Source organism: Nematolebias whitei, chromosome 7, assembly GCF_014905685.2.
Source record: "Nematolebias whitei isolate Nwh7 chromosome 7, NemWhi1, whole genome shotgun sequence".
NCBI lineage: Eukaryota > Metazoa > Chordata > Actinopteri > Cyprinodontiformes > Rivulidae > Nematolebias > Nematolebias whitei.
Window position 1 is genome coordinate 50,482,203 of NC_056504.1, and position 21,565 is coordinate 50,503,767.

A 21,565-nucleotide genomic window follows, 5' to 3' on the forward strand; every position below is an offset into this window, starting at 1 on the left:
CTGTCCAGGTGTCCCTGTGATGGACTGGAGACCTGTCCAGGTGTCCCCTGCCTCTCGCACAGTGATGGCTGGACATGGGCGCCAGTGACCCCCTGACCCGAAAAGGAAGACGCGAGTAAAGATGATGGATGTATATTTGTGAACTTATAACTTTGATTTCTGCACCTGCAGGAAAAATGTGTTGTACTTGTTTAAAAATTTCACCTGCAAAAAGTTTTACATGAACTTTTTTTGAATGAAAAGTCACAGAAAAAAGTTACAAACGTGTGAAAGTATATTGACACGAGTTGCAGTGTTTCATCATTTATTGTGTAATTTGTTTTTACTCACTGGTATGTCATCGTCTGCATGTTCAGTAAAACTACAACTCAAAGTCTAAACTTCTTAAATCTGCCTCTAGGGGAGATGACTCTACCTGCACAGGTGACTCCTCTGCTGCAGGTGCACGACTCTGTCTGCGTGTGACACGTTTGCTGCACTGTTTGCAAAACAGAAAATGTGCAAGCAGGTCGGGGGGAGGGTGGTGTTCCTAGAGCAACGGGAGGGCGTTCCATGTCAGCCAGTCGGAACGAGCGCTCTGAGCATCACGTGATTACAGTCAGACTCCGCCTCCATCTCAGCTCTGCAGGCAACGATGCTGTGGTGACTCGGACGCACAAATCTCAAACCGAATGAATCTGCACTTCGTACGCAGTATTTCACAACAGGTTGGACTATAAACACACGTCCTTCTTGACAGTGGAGTCCAGGGACTATAAATTCTGTGTAATAGTCCTTTAACGGTCAGCTGGACGCTGTGAATCAGAAGCCAACTTGAAAACAAACGTTAGCATGATGTTTGTTAGCCTGCAGCTGGAACCGTCCTAAGTTTAGGTTCATCAATCATGGATGTGATCAGAGGACACTTTGTAAGGCTCGTCGACGGTCATTTGAATTTCTGTCGGCTTTTAGGTCTCGACTTGCTGACACGAGACCGGCACGCCGAGCTGACTCCACAGTTTCTTCATTGCTCGTAATAAAAGCTTGTTTTTGTTTGGCGCTCGTTACTTTGCTCACCTGAAGCAGGTAAAAAATGAACGGAAAGTTTTTAAAGACCGAGATAAACTTACCCCGGCTTGAGTCCCACAGCGTCGTTAACTGCAGAGCTGAGATGGAGGCGGAGTCTGACTGACCAATCACGTGACGCTCGGAGCGCTCGTTCTGATTGGTTGACGTAGAACGCTCTCCTGTTGCCGTAGCAACGCGGCCACTCCCCCCCCCCCACGTGCTTGCACATTTTCTGTTTTGCAACAAGCAGCAGACGTGTCACTCGCAGACAGTCGTGCACCTGCAGCAGAGGAGTCACCTGTGCAGGTAGAGTCGAGCTCTCTAGAGGCAGATTCAAGACGTTTCGACTTTGAGTTGTATTTGTACTGAAAATGTAGACGCAAGGAAAAACAAACGACACAATAAATGATGAAACACGAGTCTGTAACTCGTGTAAATGTAATTTTATACATTTGTAACTGTTTTTTCTGTGGCTTTTCATTAAAAAATGTTCATGTAAAACTTTTTGCAGGTTAAATTTTTTTTAACCATAAGAACACGTTTTTTTTTCTACAGGTGCACGAATCAAAGTTGCAAGTTCATAACTATTGCGACATATCTACCTTTGTATAAATGCTGTGGAGTCAGAGCAGCACACACACCCGTAAAAATCAAAACAAAATGGTCAGACATGTTAGGACGATTAAATGAATTCAATCACCAAGAAGCCCCCCCCGTCCTGCACCGTGCAGCTTGTAGTCTGCTCCCAACCGTGCTGTTCGTTAGAATGAATGAATCGTGGTTGAACCGGCCACCTCGCTACAATGTTGGTGAATTGCTTTTGAGCATCACGTATAATTTGTACATTGATGAATGAAAATATTTCGTGTTAACATAAACTTCATCATGTGATGGTGCTTTTATATCAACGTGTGTGCAGTCCATAGCTCCGATTACGTCAGGAAAACTGGCGGTTGCTGCAAACTGTGCTTTAATGTTGATCTGTTCAGCTGCATTGTGGGTAATTTGATATTCCTGGTTGACATACGGATCATTCCATCCACACAGCTGGCATGGTTCGGCTCAGGGTGGACTGGCCCAGTCCTGATCGGTCTGCCAGCTCCCTCTGGAATGACCCTGTTGCTATAGGAACCCCGTGTGGTCAGCAGCTGTATGTGCACGGGCAGTGCACGGCTCCTCGTAGACCGGCTGCAGCTCCGAGCACAGTTCCAGAAGGATTGTCCTTGGAAGACTAAAACATCTGATGATCCTGTCGTCATCGTGGTCCAGAAGATCCTCTTCGTCTCTAAATACAGGCTCTCGGAGTGTCGCTCCATTTTCTATATCCTCTAATAAAACTGACGCCGCTGTTGTTACAGGCATTTTCTAGAGCCCGACCGATGTGTAAATTTTGGCTATTACCGATACTGATATTGGGAGGGGAAGGCGACCACCGATAACTGATATAATGGATGGACATTTTTGAGATTTGTCCACCCCCAACAATCTAAGAAAAACAGTGAGTGGAGAGAGACTCGTTGATTTAGCGCAGCTGTTAGCAACAATTGAAGCTAAGCTAATCAGATCCACGTTAAACCTAAACCCACAGTAGGTTTACCAGTGGTGCACTGGTCAGGAAAACAGTCTTCCTAATGTGCGTTCACATTTTCTGCCCTCCACTATTCACCATAATTCCAGAATTCCAGAATTGCGCCGCTCAATGCAATTCATGTTGGAGTAGCTTTCTTACATTCATCCTGAGATTTTGCTTTTGAAAACTTTAATTACAAATTTTTCTGGATACAAATCACTTTTTTCGGATGATTACTTCCTCTGGTATCAGATGCTGTGCTGCTGGAAGGATTTTTACTGAAACCTTCTTCACATTTGGGTATTTGTTATGATGCGTAACTATAACAACAAGGTGGTTTTCTACAACTGGGAGCTGCTGATTAACATCTCAAAAGCTCAAATAAGACTTCAACTAAAGCCCCAAATCCCAAATGAGTTGAAAAGGAGGTGCAGTGGATGCATTACAGTCTACCAGGAGGCTATGCTCGAATGCCTGACCGCCGAGATCTTGGAGGTAGTAGGAAACACGGCTTGTGACAGTGGGAGGACCGAGATCGTCCCCTGGCAGTTAAGTCTGCAGTGACGACAGGCTGCTGCAACAAATGGCTGTTGCTCGAGGAGGAGTTCTGCCACCATTCAGGCGGTCCTGCTGCCCAATAAGACGAGAGGTCTGCTGGGTCTGGGTGGACGGAGCGGCATCAGCAACCAGTTTCTTCGGATCTGCTGTGGGACGTACTGCTACAAGAAATCCTTCCTGCCAAAAGTCATCAGCATCTAGAACAACTAATGAAACCAAGAAGAGCTACAACAACAATTAATTTCCCTTTGGGATTAATAAAGTATATTTGAATTTGAATTGAATTGAATAAATTTATCAAATGTGTTATAAAAATATTAATTAAACAAAGAAATGCTCTTCCTGTTCATCGTTTAATCCGTCACGTATGTTGAAGGTCTAATTAGTACCGACTGCAGCAGTGTTTATTTTTCTTTGTAAAGATTTCAGACAAACGATTCATTTCATTGAGGACGATAAAGATAATGTTACCAACACTGGATGTTCTAACAAACTGGAAGCTCAACCTACAGGACTGGTTCCTACAACTGACTGCGGGACTAATGTCATGAAGGTGGTGCAACTGAACACTAATGTTAGCTTCTTAACGTGAGAGGCACGTAGCTAATGACGAGTGGGTTGGAGGATTGAAGAGAATTTATTATTGCTGGTTTATTTTACCGATCAGTTAAAATAAACTTACCATGCTCTGTTCAGCAAAATACTCTACACAGTGTTGCTCCCTGCTTCATCTGTGATGAAAGTGAAACTTAAGTGAACGGCCATGTCTTGGAAGTAATCTTCATGCGCCCTCTGCTGGATACTTGGTGCAATTACAGCTGGTTCCAGCATTTTAGGGGTGAAAATTAAAAGTGTTTATATCGGCACATAATGGGACCAATATCACTGATACCGACAGGTCCCCAAACATCTATATCAGTCTAAAATATCGATTCTACCAATATATCGGTCGGGCTCTAATATTTTCTGCTCCACTTTGATCAGCGTTTATATCCTTTCATTTAATTACATACACGTGGATGCATTAATTCCACGCTCCTTTCATTATTGATACATCTGAAGTTTTGCATGGAAAAGGGCGTACGGCATGTTTTTGTGCACACACACCCTTTGTACATGAAGCCCCTGAAGAGGAGTGTCTGGGTTGGAAATTTCAGGTTCTTCTCATCTCTACTTTTTGCAGATGATGCGGTTCTGTTGGCATCTGGAGGTCACGCCCTTTAGAGGTTGCCGGGTCAGGAGTGAGTCTTTGCCTCAAATGGATCTGTGAGTCTTGCTCACGAGTCATAGGATGTAGCGGGAGATGGATTGTGGAGTCCTCATCTGCAGTAATGAGGGTGTTGCTCCGTTCTGTTGGTGTAAAAGAGCTGAACCAAAAGGAGAAGCTCTGGTTTTACTGGTCTGTTTATGTTCCAGCCCTCATCCACGGATCATGATCGACAGATTGAGATCCTGGATCCAAGCAGCTGAAAAGGTCTTCCTTTGCAGGGTGGCTGGACTCAACCTTAGGGACAGGGTGAGGAACTCTGAGTTGAGCTGCTCTTCCTCAATGAGAGGAGTCAGCTGAGGAGGTTCACCGCTCCCTGTGGAGGAGCTTTAGACATGTCCCATTGAAAGGAGACCCCAGGGCAGACCCAGAGCTCACTGGAGGGACAAATGTGTCCTCTCTCTGGACTGGGGTTCACCAGCAGAAGCTGGAGAGCAGGTCCTGGGTCTCCCACCTGGACCTTGAATAAGGAGCTGGAAGTGAACGGATGGGAGGTCCAGTTGTGTGTTGTGTCTGTTATCGGTTCTAAAAGTCTTTCTGCTCTTGATTCTTTACGTTACTGAGCAGTCATCGGGTCTTTTCATTTAATTTCTGTTATTCACCAACTGCGTTGCCATCAAAACCCACTCCACCTCAGTGTTGTTGAAGCTCTCGTGCAACATCTTGCAGCAAATGTTTAAATCTGTTCAGTTTTTCTTGTTGAGTCCGTTTAGACCTCAGATCCTCCTGGTTTGCTGTCATCTGTAGACGTCATGAGCTACAGATGGTTTCTTCTGTTTGTTTCTACTCCCACTAAGTTCCCAATCATCTCGCTCATTGTTGGAAATGAAACCCAAGTGGTCCTGCAGTTCTTGGTACATCCTGTCAGCCACGGTCACACCCTTTATGTGTGACTTTAAGCCTCGGATCAAATTAAAATAATGTATATTAGAATTAGCAGCTTGTTCTAGAACAGCACCGCTCCAGGTGGCTGCATGTTGGAGCAGCTCTGTTACTTTCATTCTGAGATTTTGATTTTGGAAACTTTAATTCCTCTTTTTCTGGATGTAAATCACATTTTTTGGATGATTGTTTCCTCTGGTATCAGATGCTGTGCAGCTGGAAGGATTTTTACTGCAACTCTTTTAGTTTTGGACATTTGTTATGATGCGTAACCATGGCAACAAGGCAGTTTCTACAACCAACAGCTGATTAACATCTCAAAAGCTCAAATAATATCTCAACTACAGCCCCAAATCTCAAGTGAGTTGAAAAGGATGTTCTGTGGACGCATTCTCATCAACCTGCCAGCTGTGCTCGAGTGCCTGACCACTGAGATCCTGGAACTAACAGGAAACACGGCTCATGACAGCAGAAGGACAGGATCGTCCCTCTGCACCTACAGTCGGCTGTCCGCAGCGACGAGGAGCTCAGCAGACTGCTGGGAGGAGTGGCCATCGCTCTGGGAGGAGTTCTGCCCGGCATTCAGGCGGTCCTACAGACCGGGGGAACCGAGAGGCCAGCCGAGTCTGGGTGGACGGATCGGACGGCATCTGCAGCCAGTTTCTTAGGATCCACTGTGGGATGGACCTTTACAAGAGATCCTTCCTGTCTACAGCATCAGCATCTATAACATCTCTCAATGAAATGAGGATAACGAGTTACAACAACAAATAATTTCCCTCTGGGATTAATAAAGTATTTTTGAATTGAATTGAATTATTGCTGGCTGTATAAATGTCTACCGCTTTAACACAAAACTGTTTTTTAGCAATATAAAACCAACTGAAGCCTAAAACACAGAGCCTGGGATCAGTTTTAGTTTAATGCAATTTAGTTTCGTTTAGTTGTTTGGTTAACTTTAAACTAATGTTTTCTGTTTGTTTTAACTTGAGGCGACTAAACGAGTTGTAAATCCAAACTTCCTGGTTCATCTAGAGCGTCCTAAACCGAACTGTTGCAATGACGTCTGTATCCTCCGGAGAGGATGCTTCTGACGAACGTTTGGTTGGTTTGTCTTTGTTAAAGATCTAACCTGTTAGTTTTTCATGGCTCTGATTCAGCTGTTCCCATCCTTGAAGATGAAAACCTTGTAATCCAACAGCAGCATCATAATTATTCAGCTCTCGATATCATGCGAGATCGAGTTGATGTTACTTTAAGGTTTGATTAAAACGACTGCAGCTCCGTCATTTATCAACTTAAAACCCTTTTAGTTTAAAACTACATCAGAAGGTGGCGGTGACGTGCGTTCTTTCAAGAATCTAAATCTTATTTTACCCTCAATGGTTGGTGTGTTCTTGTGTTTTAACACAAGAAAATAATTTATTAATCGTCAGGTATTGTTCCGTCACGTTGCTTTAACCAGCATCCGATAAAAAGATCATAAAAACAAATTCATCTCATCTTTGACGAAGTCGCTGCAAGCTGCAGTAATTTTTTTAAATGTTAAATCTGAACTAGCAGCGTCTAATTATGCTCAGATTAAAAAAAATGTCTGAGTGGAGCCGCTTTATGTTCCGCTCTGATCGTTAACGAGAGTTGAGCAGAAATAATCGCTCAATAATCACAGAAGAGCCTCAGTTCTCATGAACCTCCATATCTACAGAACAATCAGCGTCTGCAGGAGGAACGAGCGCCCGTTTAAAGGCAGATGTGTGGCTCAAGTTGCATGAAGATGGGCAAGATTCAATCATGCACTTAGTGTTAAAATCACATTTTTGTGTGTCTGTTAGCAAAATATCTTATGAACCACTGCAGGGATTCAGCCTGAGAAAGTAATGTCATAAACATCTGATTACCTTTTGGGGTCAGTCCAGCTCAAGATGGCCTCCACAGCTTATCGTGCGTGGCAGCCACAGAAACGACTTGAGCTCTGTTGTTGTTACAGATGTTGAGCTAAAGCTTGGTGTGGTAGTAGCTGAGAGTCGTCCCCAACACTTTCATCAAGCTCATGGAAACTGACATGAGGCAGCGGGCGACGTTTGTTTCACCAAGGAGTTCTACTTTCATTTATGTAGTATGACATATTCTGAGATATATTCATACATTAAACAGGTTCACTCATCTTTCTGGACTGTGTGATGTTCGTGCGTTGAATTCAACAGAAATGTGGACGTGAGACGTTAATTATCTTTGACTCACCAAGCGAGTGGGTCATTTATTAACAGAATCAAGTTTAACACATCACACATTTACATTAATTTGGCAGAATATGAAAACAACAACATAATTAATCAGCTTTACAACCAGGAAAACCATACGGCCATGATTTTCCGTTGCTTCACCACAGACATTAATGAAAACATCTGGATTAATTTTCTAGCAGAAAGGAGAGTTTAAAGATGGAAAATTGAGATTTATCTTACAGAGAGATGTGTGAGGGAATTTATCTGTTTTAACCAGAACGTGCACGCTCCTTCGGAAATCAGCTTGTCCCACAGTACACTTTTGGTGAAGGTCGACTTTTACCTTTTCTGAAGATAGATCAGTTCCGGCGTGGAGTCTCACTTCCAACCACTGTTCAGTGTCTCAGTGAGAACAACCAAATACCTCGAGAGCCGTGCGAGGTGATCCAAACAGAAGTTATAATTCCCAAAATCGTCTCTGGTTCAGCTTGTTTGGTTTAGCAGCATCCATGAATGCCTGCGTTTGCATTCAGGTACTCCCAAACTCTCTGCCTTCTGGATTCCAAAACTCTTGAACTCCACTACTTGAACTGCTGCTCCATCTTCAAGACTGAGCTTACAGCAGCTTCAAGACTGAGCTGAACTCTCTACCAGAACTCTTCTGAAACTCTTCTCTTTGAACTAGGAAGTGCCAACCTTTTTATGAAGGGTCACTTCCGGTTCATTTGAGAGCTTTTTGATTGGTGGATGGACCAAAGCAGAGGTGTGGTTTGTGATGTAAGGTGTTATGGAAAGTCAAGGATTGTTTAAGAACAGACAGAAAGATATCATGGAAAAACCAGACTTTGTGGAGCCACCTCTCCTGTATCTCGCTGTAAAAGTTAAACATGACATTTCTTTTCAGTAAACTTTCTAGTTGACCGAAGCCTGAACTCTAACACACTTACAACTTTGCTCACTTCAAGCAGACGATCAAGAAATTGAATCATTACTCTCTAACGTTCTCTAACTTGATTTCACTTTGAATTGAGGACTAAAAATCATTACTACTGTTTAAGTAAATAAAATGAGTAGTTCACTTCAACATGTAAACATTGTTTGAACTAACACAATTTGATTATCAAACATTTGTAAAATAGTAATGATCATAGAGAATTGTCTTTTCCACTTGATTAATTCAAGAAAGAAAGTCTCAGGATGGGTCAAACTGTATTTCTGGATTCAAATCAATGAAATGACAGTTTCTGTCCATCTGGTCAGTTTTGACATCAGGCCTAGTCCACTACATTTATAAAAAGCTTTTTAATTAATTTAAAGACAAAACTTTAAAGCACAAACTAAAAAAACATTATCTTTCTGATAAAATAAATGGTGATCAGGAGTTTTTAAGAAGTTTAACTTTAAGGTTTTATTTGTTTCTGTGGAGTGGGTATCAATCTATGATCCTCGTTTAATTAAACTACGGGAGTTAAAATGTGTGTAACGCAGGTAAACGTGTCACTTTGTGGATGTTCCAGGTGTGAGGTGCACCTGATCTTTCCTAAAACCGGGTCTAACAGAACTCACTGGACCTGGTTCAGTTTTCTACAGGACAAACATGAACAGGTGGACTTGCTGCCTGAGCTGCACTCGTTGGGATTTTATGTTAAAAACTCGACATGTTGTTGATTAAAAACCTGATTAGCTGCTGTTCTTATGACCCAGCTGACATGGCTGTTTAGTTCTACTTCAAAACTCGTGAGGCTTTTTATTTCCCTGTTTGCTGTGCACGCCTGGAAGTAATGCAAACTGTTGTCATTTTTTTAACAGATGCAGTGAACACATAGAAGATGAAAATCCTCAAGAAGGACAAGCGGCAGGTTTGTTTTGACCTCACACACGTGCACCATAAGAAAGCTGCCACAGTCCAACACGCATGATTTTAACCATCAGGTACATATGTGTACATGATGCAGTGTAACACGGGCTCTGAAGCATTCAATCATCAGAGGGCTTGCCAGAACAAAAGGTATAGTGGGCCTGCAGGGTCTTAGTTTATCGTTTTTGTATTGGAATGACCCCCCACCTGTGCATGTTGTGAGCAAGAGAGCTCCCAAAATAAGAAACGAGCCAACTTCCAGTTTGCTGTATGGCTTCAACTCAGTGTAAGAAAAGTTCCTTTCAAATACTGGATTGCCAGATCAAAATCCAAGATGGCTGCCACCTTTTTATTTATATATATATATATATATATATATATATATATATATATATATATATTATACACATACTGGTATATAAGTAAACCATGTGAGCTGGATAACTTTAGAAAAAAAAAGGCAACGTGCTCACTTCCATTTTGGTGTGTGGCCGCCTCAGACAAGCCAAAGAATAAAACTACCCTGTTCTCCACAGTGTAGCTCCAACACACTTTGACATCCATCCTTCCATCCATCCATCCATCCATCCATCCAACCATCCATCCATCCATCCATCCATCCATCCATCCATTGTTACCGCTGCTTCTTTTTCGGGTCATGGGGGGGTCACTGGAGCCCCATATCCAGCAGTCACCATGTGAGAGACAGAGGACACACTGGACAGGTGTCCAGTCCTTCACAGGGACACATAGAGACAAACGAGACAAACAACCATTCCCTCTTTAAACCGCTGGTTTATGTTAAATGTTAGACCTGGACCACTCAAAACCCAAAACAACGGTTTGAATCAGATTGTGTGACGGACGGTGAACCTTCGATAACAAGCTGGAACATTTCTGAACCAACGTCAGAACATCGATGTAGGAGTATTGAACCGTTTCCTCTACGCTTCATTCTTCAGACTAAAAATAACCGAGTGTTAAATATTTTCAAATAGCAGCAAATACGTATGAACACAGATTCATAATTAGATTGATGTTGTTGCCTCTAATCCATAAAAAATCCATGTTGTATATATATTAACTTGTTTATTAGTAACCTTTCAACAAAGAGTTAAAGTTGTGTTTCGTTGTTTGAATATACAGTAGTTATTTTCTGTCCCATTATAAATAATTTAGTTAAGCCAATATTACGACTGTTGGAGAATCAAAACAATTATCAGCTATAATCAACAAAATTTATACTCACGACACGTTTGCAGCGATTGTAACCGCAAGTCTAAAAAATGTGTGTGACACCGCAGTGAACAACATGCATGTTTATTTGTCCCAATTTAGTCCTAATCGTGTCTCAGTTCGATCTCAGTTTAGTCTTTTTGTTTCCAAATTGTCAAAATCTGGTTTCAAAGTTGTCTCCCATTTCTTGTACTTTCTGGCTCATAGAAACTAAAATGATGCAGTTTTCCTTCAACCACCAATATTTTAAGTAAAAAAAAAGTTTAGCAAATATGTTGACCTTGTGACCCCCTGGTGAACGTTTCAGGACATTTAGGAAACTCCCTGTTTTCATGAAGAACACCCCAAAACCTCCATGTTTGGGGGTCCTCCTTGTTCTGTTCGTGCTGATGTTTGGAACGTGCCGAAGGTTTTGTGTTGGTTACAAAGAGTTTAGTGTTTTATGTGAACTGGTGGACTGAATGTTCTTCAGGGTGAGCTGTGGCAGAAATGACAGATGTGACGTTCAAACGAGAAAATACGGGAATAACTATGAGACTTCAGAAACTCGTGTGCATTAAATAATTCACCCCCGATCTCAAACTGCTGCAACTGGACTTATAAACCTGTGGCTCTCGGGTGTTTTCATCTGACAACTTCTTTTGTACGGTTTTACTCGGTCAGTCCATCGATCGGCTGCCACTTGTTCTGGACTCGGGTCTCAGGGGCAGCATCTTGATCAGGGAGAACCAGACACCTCTCTCCACAGCCACCACTTCCAGCTCCTCTGGGAGGACTCCAAGACGTTCCCAGTCCAGCTGAGAGACTGTCACTGGTGAAACTGGCCACATGCTGCCCACAAGTGAGTTTTCAGAGTCCAGCGAGCAGCGCAGATAAAAGCTCGGCTGCTCTTACGTGCTGCTTAACGCCTTATATGTGGGACAGACGTGTTTGTGCTCATGATGTTTCATGGCTTAGATTAAATTATTAATCCAAAACTTGAATTTTACAGTTTGGGAGTTTGATAAACCTGCTGACGTGAAAATAGCAACACGAGTCTTTAGGTAACACCCAAATATGTATCTGATCTAGTTTTACAGCGCAGCTCCTGATGATGTTGATCAGTTGATTTGATCAGCATCACCTGACTGGTATTTATCCTTGTTCTGGTGGAAACTGGGTTTAGTTTCTCCACAGCTCACTGTGTGAACACATGCCCAGAAATGAAGGGATGCTTCATGTATTTTATTATCCTGCTTTGACTTGGACGTTTGTATTTGTAATTATGAATAAAGCTGAGCAGAGTGATGAGTCAGAGGTTTTAGTGAGGTGACTCAGCAGTTTCCCAGCTGATCCTGCAGCGCCACGCTACCAGTCATATTTACAGAACTTTGCTTGATTTCATCAACGTTTGAGCTTTTATTCATCCAATTATTATTTACTCCATTTAATTTAGTCATATTCTAAGAATCCTGGAAGGTTCTGGTTTAAATAATGATTCACTTTATTGAATGACAGCTCTGACCCATACTTGTCTATAAAACGACAAAACTGGTTCTGAAAAACATTAATTTGATGAAAAAAGATTCTTCCACATTTTAGTTATGGTTTCTGTGTTTATAGCTTGGTCAGGGTTCTGTTTGCGCCTCATTCTGGGTCTGAAACATTTTTCGTGTTCTGTGGGTTTTCTTTATTACAAACTCTTGGGACTCGGTACTTGGCCTTGGGGCACTCCTGTGGAAAGTTCATTTTAGGGAATCTTAAGCCTTCTTTACAAAACAGTTGAGCAACATGGCCACTAAGATAAAGTCCCTCTTTAATCTGCCTCAGGTTGTTCACTGTGCACGTTATTTTGTTGCCTCTTCGTACCCTCCCTCCTTGGCCAGCTTTCTGGCCACCTGGGCCACCGTAGACCAGTGTTCTTATTTAGCGTGGTTTTTAAACCAAAGCATTTGGGGCATGTGCCAGAAAACAGCTCTTCCTGACGACTCTGAAACAGATTGAGAGATCAAAACATTTTGAGACATTTTGGAGACGTCCTCAGGAGTGCTGCTTATCAACTCAAGCGGTCGCAGCTCGGTGCCGCCGTGCACGTTCACTTGTTTTCTGAGCGCGTCCGACAAAAGAAGAGAAACGCAGGCACTTACACGGTCGCCCTTCTTTCCTGGCAGCGGGTGATATTAGTTCTGTCTCAGACATGTCTCTTTGGACAATGAGTCCTCGGGACTCGGTGAGACTAACCTGTATAAATAAAGTCTGAATGAACCGACCTGTAAATTTAGACGCGTCTGATTGGTCCCAAACTTTTCTGCGTCACGTGTGGAGACTGAAGAGGATGAGTCATCCAGCACGAGCGCCTGATCACCGGGACATCAGAAATGAATAAACGTGACGTGGGATTCGTTTCTGACACGTTTTCACTGTCGGCGTGAAAACAACGAACGTTACGGGAACATCAGGCGCGCTCGTTAATCCAGATGTTCAGAGCAGCCGTGAGGGAAGTGGCAGCATTGACGGGACTGCGGTGTTCACACACTCTCTGTTTGTGACAGACTCTACGTGCGTGCGTGCGTGCGTGCGTGCGTGCGTGCGAGGCAGTGGTATTGATTCATAGGCGTTGTGCTTGCAGGCAGCTCCTCTCCTCTTCGACTTCACCGGACCTGCTGCTGCTCCTCTACACCACGTGTGCATTTGTGTAGATGAGTGTGTGTGTGTGTGTGTGTGTGTGTGTTTGGATTAAGAAGCGTTTTTTTTTTTTTTACCTAAATTGTGAAGTGTGTGTTTGTGCGTCTTTAAAAGGGTCTGTTTTTAGTGGTGTGTATCGTCATGTGGGTCCTGGAGTGTCCGTGTGAGAGTGAAACTTGGTGTGTGTTTACGTGTTTGAGGCGTGACGTCACGTGACGCCTCGGTTATCTGATAACCTTGAGCAAAAACACCAGTTTCACCATTTTGAACCCAAAAAATGAAGCGGAGTTCTTTCATTTCGTCACCTTTGCTTCCTGAACATCACACAGCGCCTGATGATGATTAGTTTATTGATGTGTTTGTGTGACAAAACGAAACTCGATGAAGTTCTGATGAATTTAATGCACAGATGTAAATGATTAGAGACAAACGTTTGAAGTCCCCCCTCGGCCTTCGTGCACGATCGGAGGCGCGGCGCCGCTCAGCATTTCTTCTGACCGGAAGAGAAAAAACGAATCAGAAAACACTTCGTCTCTGGGTTCTTTTATTTAAAGGCTCGTAAACCGCAGGGACTCCAGGACAAAAACAAACAAAACAACAACTTTGTAATCCTGCGTCGTGTGAATATCAAGCTGCAGTTACATGGAAGCAGCTCGGCTCGGTTTGAGGTTAGCTCTGGAGCTAATTTTAGCTTCTCGGCTACATGTGGCTGTAAGAAATCAAAGCACTGATTACGAACTTTACATGAACGGTGCGTTCAGGTGCCAGAGTTTGTTGTGTAATTCACCGTCGGATTTAATAGTTGTTTGCTTTTACCAACTCGTAAAGAGGCTGCAACTGTCGTTTTTACAAACAACGAGCTAAAACTTGGTGCGGTAGTACCTGAGAGTCATTCACATCGCTCTGTCTGAGCGCCAACACATAACGTCACCTTCAGCTTTGGTGAAAGCAGCTAAAACTCAGCGGGCGATAGACATTCCTTCAACGAATGCCAAACCTTTTCTGTAACTGAGTCAACCTGAGTCCGTAACTCTGTGGAGTTTCCCTGTAAACCGTGGCCTACTTGGTAAAAAGTGGCCCAGTTTCATCCTTCATCGTTTTTCACTTCTTTTTAAACGAGCTCACCACAGTTTCTTTTAAAACCACTAAACAACACAGCAGATGGGTTGAAGAGCTAAAAAAATCACAGAGGAAACTTGTTCAGGTAATTAGTTTATTAATAGTTAGTTCCAACTAAAACCAGGTCAGATGAACAAAAACAAGCCAAATAAATCGGAGTCCTGCCCATGCCGTAGGTCTGCAGACACAAACAGTGACTTTTAAAGCAAAACCAGCTGAACTCTGTCTTTTTTATTCATATTTAAAGTCATAAAGAAGCCGTGTGCGTCCTCCTGGTTCTCACGAACATCCCGTGCAACATACATACATTAATATTTATTATTTATAAATTGTAAATTATAAATGAAATGACAAATTTAAGAAGAAAATTGTAAATCGTTGTGGCAGTTTTTATGGCTTCCCTGCTAAAGTAAGTAGTTCATTTAATATTTTAGTCCTCTCGTAAATTAAATGTTATTAAATAAGATGAAACATAAACTTCCCAACAAATGATCAGAAAACTTAAATGACTTCAGAACAACAACAAAAGAAACCGTCCAGAGGACCTGACTTAACTTTGATGGATTTTTACCTGGATTATTGAGCAAGAACTTTGATGAAGACTTTACAAGGTTCATTGCGTTTCGTTGTCGTTAACCTGAGCAGGAAGTGATCTCAGGTGTTCTCAGCTCGGCTGATGACGAGTCCGGCCCGGTTCTTGTCAGACGCACCGGTTTTCTTCCCTCCTCGCAGCTTGACTCGCGGACGGAAGCGGCTGAAGCTCCTGGCGAGAACATTCGGGCAGCATCAAAAGAGTTACCATGGCGATTACGTGTTTACGTCTGCATCTCTGCTCCCAGCAGCTTCGGCACGGAGAGGCAGTTTCCATGGCAACAGCCTTGATACCTCAGTCTGACTGGAGACGGGACCGCTGAGCTCGGTGTGTGTCCATGTTCCGGTTTCTCCGGCCTCAGCAGGGTGTTTGTTGTTGTTGTTTTAAAATGTTAGTTTAATGTTTTGTTGTCGTTGTCAACATTGACCATGTTGGTATCGGTGGCAGTTCTGGGGTCCAAAGCCCGATTCAATTGTTGCTGTCTGACTCCAGACCCTGGGACGAACTGAGCTCAGGTCAACTGGTGACGCTTCAAAGCTCAGGTTATGGGTTTCTATGAGTTTCTGTGTGTGTGTGTGCGTGCGTGTGTTTGTGTGTGCGTGCATGCGTGCGTGACTGCTGACTAAACATTACAAAACACAAATATACAGAAACAATCAAACCAAGTGGTCGATGTGATCATTAAACATTAAATCGCTCAGTTATCTGTTTATAAATGTGGTTCATTTTCACATCAGATGTAATCCATCCATCCATCCATCCATCCATCCATCCATCCATCCATCCATCCATGCATCCATCCATCCATCCATGCATCCATCCATCCATCCATCCTCTTTACCCGCTCTTTCTTTTCGGGTCGCGGGGGTCAATGGTGCCCATGTCCAGCCATCACTGTGCAATAGGCGGGGGACAACACTCTGGACAGGTCTCCAGTCCATCACAGGGACACATGGAGACAAATGAGACAAACAGACATTCACTCTCTCTCTCACCTCGGGACAGTTTAGAGTTACCAGTCAGTCTAACATGCATGTTTTTGATCTGTGGGAGGAAACTGGAGTACCTGGAGAAACCCCACACACACACGTAGAGAACATGCAAACTCCACTCAGGAAGGCCCCGTGCCGGGATTTGAACCATGGCGACCTGCTCACTGAGAAGCGGCAGTTGTACCAACTGCACCACCGTGCTGCCCCCCACTTACTATATATTATCAATATTTTTAACGTCTTTAGATTCTGCAAAGCTCAGTGTTTCTCATTTGTCCATATTTTACACTCTATATATACAACACTGTATTATTGAAGGCATTTTGAAGGGTTCAGTGTATTGCCCAAGGGCACTTCAGCCCTGATCCTCTGAGTGGAAGACGACTCCCTACAGCTGAAACCGCCCGTTTCATGTGTTTATTCCCTCCGTTTCAGTATTAAATTTATGTTTTAATCCATATGAAGATCATAATTTTATCCATGCCTGACGCAGAAAAATATTTGAACTCAAGTTTTAATGTTTTTAATGTTTGTCAGAAATAATCCAAGATAAAATTCATGCATCCTGTAGTTTAAATTAACATGCTCAGTAATCAAATATTTTGTTTTTATTTCCACTAAATGATGGATTTTTTTAATAGTTAATTTTTAAACGAGTAATTTCAATGAGTTTACAAGTTTTTAGAGTAACGCTGGTTCTTCTTTAAACGACTAATTCCTTGACTTGTTTTGTCTCGTCGTTGAAACATGAAATCATTTGTCCTTTGGGGGCTCCTGTTTGTTTGGCCACACGTCCGTACACACACCATTTATACTTTTAATCAAATAAAAGACTCGCGGATCCTCAGAGCTCTTCAGAGTCATTGAGGGGAATCGATGCTCCTTTCTAAAAGTTTGTTTCTTCTTTCAGATGTGAAGCTGGTGAGTTCTTCTTCTCTGAAATGTGAAACTGGGTTTGAGAAGCGGCTCGTCGAGCTTCAGTTTTCATTCTCTGAGCTCAGAATTCCTGATTAAAAATCCACATAATCAGAAATGAGCCGGAGCTTTCTAATTTTATTGGCTGGTTGCAGAACTGGGTCGCAGCTTGTGGAGCTGACACCGGGACAGAAAACGTACGGATTCCGAGGAGCGTCTGACCCGACGGACAGAAGCGCTTTAAAACAGACGGCAGAGCGCACTGCACCGGGTGTTGCTGTGTTTTTACATCCTAATCTGCAGGTCGCATCAAACGAGCTCCAAAAACTGAAAACATGTTTAAAATCCGGTTCAATTGACAGATGTTGAGCCAAACTTTGGCGTGGTAGTAGCTGAGAGTCGTTCCTGACAGTGTTGACTTCATTTCAGAGTTGATGAGATGACAGTAATGCGTGTTTTCCTGGACGTGTGATGATAAAAACAGGCTCGGGGGTCGTTTTAAGAGACGTGCGTGTGGTGGGCGCTTCAAACACGCCTCAGCTCCTCACGAGCTTTAGCTGCTCTGGACTTCAAGTTGATTTCTTTGCTACAGAGCTAGCAGAGGATGTTGGAGCCTGCACTGTTTTCATCTAAATGGCTCTTTGCCCACACGCTGCTCTGACCTTCAGGCCCACCTACTTGTCATGAATATTTATAGCTGGAATGATTTATGCAGATGGAGCCGATGCAGGGAGGAGATGGACGGACGTTCGTGCATGCGTCTGCTGGTTTTGGTTGGAGAACCCTGGACGTGTGACGTTCCTAGTTTCATATTGTGGTCGTGCTTGAAGCGACTCCATACAGGAAGATGGAGACGCTACGGGACGGTCCCAGGTCAAATTCAAAGACCTGCCCCTCCATGTAAACAAACAGGACTTTAGCTGGGTAAAATAATCATTTTAAATAAAAGTACCGTGAGAAATGTTTTCAGGTGTGGACTCCCACAGCTCCTACGTTGCTTCTGGATGTTCAAATATTTAAATATCTAACAGGTTTAACTAGTTTATTTAGTTACTTCGTGCTAAAAAAAATGGTCATGCAACACCATTGTTGTGTGCGGGAGAAGTGGGCGGGGCTTAAAGCCTCACTCCATCTGTTAGTGGACAGACTGGGTACAAAAATTCAACATGGCAGCTTCTGTAAACCGGGTCCTGTTGGCTTCAAGTCCCAACGAGAGCAGGTGAGGACGCTTGGTTGAATAATTTAACACGACTCTGTGGCTCTTATGGTTCATTTTTCTGTGAAATGCTGAGACGGACGGTTTGACGTCATGCCGTCACTTTTATTAGCATCGGTTGAAAAACAAACGCATCTTAAAAGTCTAGTCACATAAATGACATTGAGATCATTTTATATTGAGAAAATCTGACGTTTTAGTTGTTTTTAAGTTCAAGGTTCTTTATTGTCATTTTCATTTGCTAAAATTGAATAGTTTTCATTTGATACGATTTCTATCTTAACATGTGATTCTTGGCCTGCCAATGTGTATCTATTCTTACCAAACCCAGCCGGTCGAAGCAGATGGTCCTCTTGTCCTGATCCTGGTTCTGCTAAAGGTTTCTTCCTCATGAGGGAGTTTTTCTTTCCACTGTCGCCTTCATGCTTGTTCAAGATGAGAGTTCAGTGATGGAGTTAAACTCAAAGCTGCTCCTCAGATAAATAATGTTCAATTATTATTTTATACATGAATGTTTCTGTTAATTATTATTTTATACATGAATGTTTCTGTTCAATTATTATTTTATATTTGAACGTTTCTGTTCAATTATTATTTTATTGATGAATGTTTCTGTTCAATTATTATTTTATAGATGAATGTTTCTGTTCAATTATTATTTTATAGATGAACGATTCTGATCAGTGCCCGAGACGACTTCTGTTGTGACTTGGAGCAATTTAAATAAACTGAACTGAACAAATTGTCACAGTTACATCCAACAATAGCAGAAATATAAATTGTAAAATAAACAGTAATAAGGATCTAAGATATAAACTTAACAAATACACTAATCACTAATAGTGCAAATCAATACACCAATACGTTTTGGTCAAGCCGTAATAATTAAACAAGTTGTTAATGACTCTCAGCTACTACCACCCCAGCTCTTAGCTCAGCTTGTATAAAAGTGACTGAGTTAAAGCTCTTTTTGTGGTTTCTTGGTCTGTTGGTTGTGGCGACCATGCTGGACTCTTCACGGTTGTTGTAGACCTTCATCCAACACGTTTTGGAAGTTTCTTTAAAATCTGTCCGGTTGTTTGTGAGATATGTTAAAAATTATTATTGCCTTTCGGCAGCGGGCGATCAAAGAACAAAACCACCAACGACTCTGGACTTTGTCGTGCTAATAAGAATTTCTGCAGCATGTCTGCTCGTTAAAGTGACTCGGTCTTGGGGGGTCAAAGGTCAGGCTAGAGGTGGGTCTTTGATGTGATTGGTTGAAAAATGTTGTGTTTTGGCGGACAGCAGTGTGTTGAATGATGTTTTTTTTTGTGCTGGAACATGATTTTGAAATAAAAACAACTCGAACAGCGTTTCTGTGCAGATGCGAGACTGAAAGGATAAACTTTGCGTTTCCACCAAACGGCGTTCTCGTGTGGATGGAGCCTTCTTCAGCTGAAGTTAAGCAGCTGCTTAAATGAAGCAGCTGATCCACGTCACGGCTTGGTGTCTGCTTTAGGAAGGTGTTCGAAACGATTCTTCAGATTCCTCATCTCTCTCCAGCCCTCCTTCCTGTCTGCCATCTTTAATTTCTTTTGACGCGTGGCAGCTAATTGAGCAGTTTTCACGCTCGCAGTGCCCGTGCAGCTCAAGGCTGGTGACGTCCTGCGGGTTCTGGAGGAATATTGTGCATGCTAAGCGCTTCGGGCGCAGCGTGATTCACAAACAACACGCGCTTAGAATGAGAGATTATTTTCCTGCAGACATTTTTATCCACTCGACGTCTTCCTGCTTCGTCTTTACGTCACTTAAAACATTTTCAATCTTTTTTTTTGTGACCCTTAATGGAATGTATGTAAACAAGCCTAGTTGTAAAATAGATGAAATGTGAATAAATTACTCCGTAATGAAATGTGACGTTGTGTTTCTGTGTTTGTGACCCATTTCTCTGTCTTCAGATGTTCACTGGCCTCCTGAAGCACACGTCTCCTCAGGCCACCCCTGCTGCCGCCGCCTCGGACCAAGACGGCCACGCACAAACCGCGGTTCCCACAATCCCACGGGGGCACCTGGTCGTTGGCTCCAAGGACCAGCTCCGCCTCCTTGCCCCCGTGGGCAGCGTGACGACGTCCAATCACTGCGCTGCAGCCGGGGTTCACGCCATGAAGCACTCCAGAGGAGCCCCAAGACCGCCGTCCTCTCTGAGCGACGAGGATGACGGAGGAGGAGGAGGCAGGGTGAAGAAGAAGAGGAAGAAAAAGGACAGGAGAGAATGGGAGAGAGGAGGAGCCGCTGTGGAGGAGAAGGACAGCAGCAAACCAAAGAAACGGACGGAGGAGAAGGGGCCGATGGTGCTGACGCTGAGGAGGAGCAAAGAGCCCAAAGAGAGGAAGGAGCGCCGCAGGAAAGAGATCGACCAGAGGAGCGTGGCGGGGGGGAAAACACCGGGCCCCGCAGTGGCCCCAGAACCAGCTCAGGTTCCTGTAAAGGTTCCCGGGAAAAGAGGAAGGAAACCGAAGATCAAAGTTCTTCCTCCCGAGGCCTCGAATCAAGGTTTGTTGATTTTTACCCCGACTCAGCGTTTACATCGTTTTCCTGTTTATTTTGGTTTCAGTTTAAATAATTCTGTTTATTTTATCTGTTCATTGATCAAAATGTTCAGCTCGTTCAGGAGGTGGAACTGGGACTTCTGGATTTTGTAACTTTTCTACAAATCAAAATATTTAACTTTATTTATGAATATTTTCCCCATAAAAATGCACCACCATCTTTCATTGTTGTTAAAGATCTTCTTTTTCTTTGTTCCATCCATCCATCCATCCATCCATCCATCCATCCATTTTCTTCCTCTTATCCGGGGTCGGGTCGCGGGGGTAGCAGCCTAAGTAGGGAGGCCCAGACTTCCCTCTCCCCAGCCACTTGGTCCAGCTCCTCTGGGGGAATCCCGAGGCGTTCCCAGGTCAGCAGAGAAACATAGTCCCTCCAGCGTGTCCTGGGTCTTCCTCTGGGTCTCCTCCCGGTGAGACGTGTCCGGAACACCTCACCAGGGAGGAGTCCAGGAGGCATCCTAACCAGATGCCCAAGCCACCTCAACTGGCTCCTCTCGACGTGGAGAAGCAGCGGCTCTACTCTGAGTCCCTCCTGGATGATCGAGCTTCTCACCCTGTCTCTAAGGGAGAGCCCAGACACCCTGCGGAGAAAACTCATTTAGGCTGCTTGTATCTGAGATCTCGTTCTTTCGGTCACAACCCAAAGCTCATGACCATAGATGAGGGTGGGAACGTAGATCAACCGGTAAATTGAGAGCTTCGCCTTTTGACTCAGCGCTCTCTTCACCACGACAGACCGGTACAACGCCCGCTCACTGCAGACGCTGCACCTATCCGCCTATTGATCTCACGCTCCATTTTTCCCTCATTCGTGAACAAGACCCCGAGATACT

At 43.4% G+C, this 21,565-nt stretch overlaps 1 protein-coding gene across 1 annotated transcript in view; it reads left to right on the top strand.

The window, feature by feature from the left end:
- chd6 (chromodomain helicase DNA binding protein 6) overlaps positions 1-21,565 on the top strand; it is a 66,551-nt gene that overhangs the window by 5,606 nt on the left and 39,380 nt on the right. The window contains exons 2-3 of the mRNA XM_037679034.1: positions 9,359-9,408; positions 20,082-20,676. Coding sequence (XP_037534962.1) covers positions 9,379-9,408; positions 20,082-20,676 — 625 coding nt within the window. The 5' untranslated portion in view covers positions 9,359-9,378. The remainder of the gene's footprint in view (positions 1-9,358; positions 9,409-20,081; positions 20,677-21,565) is intronic.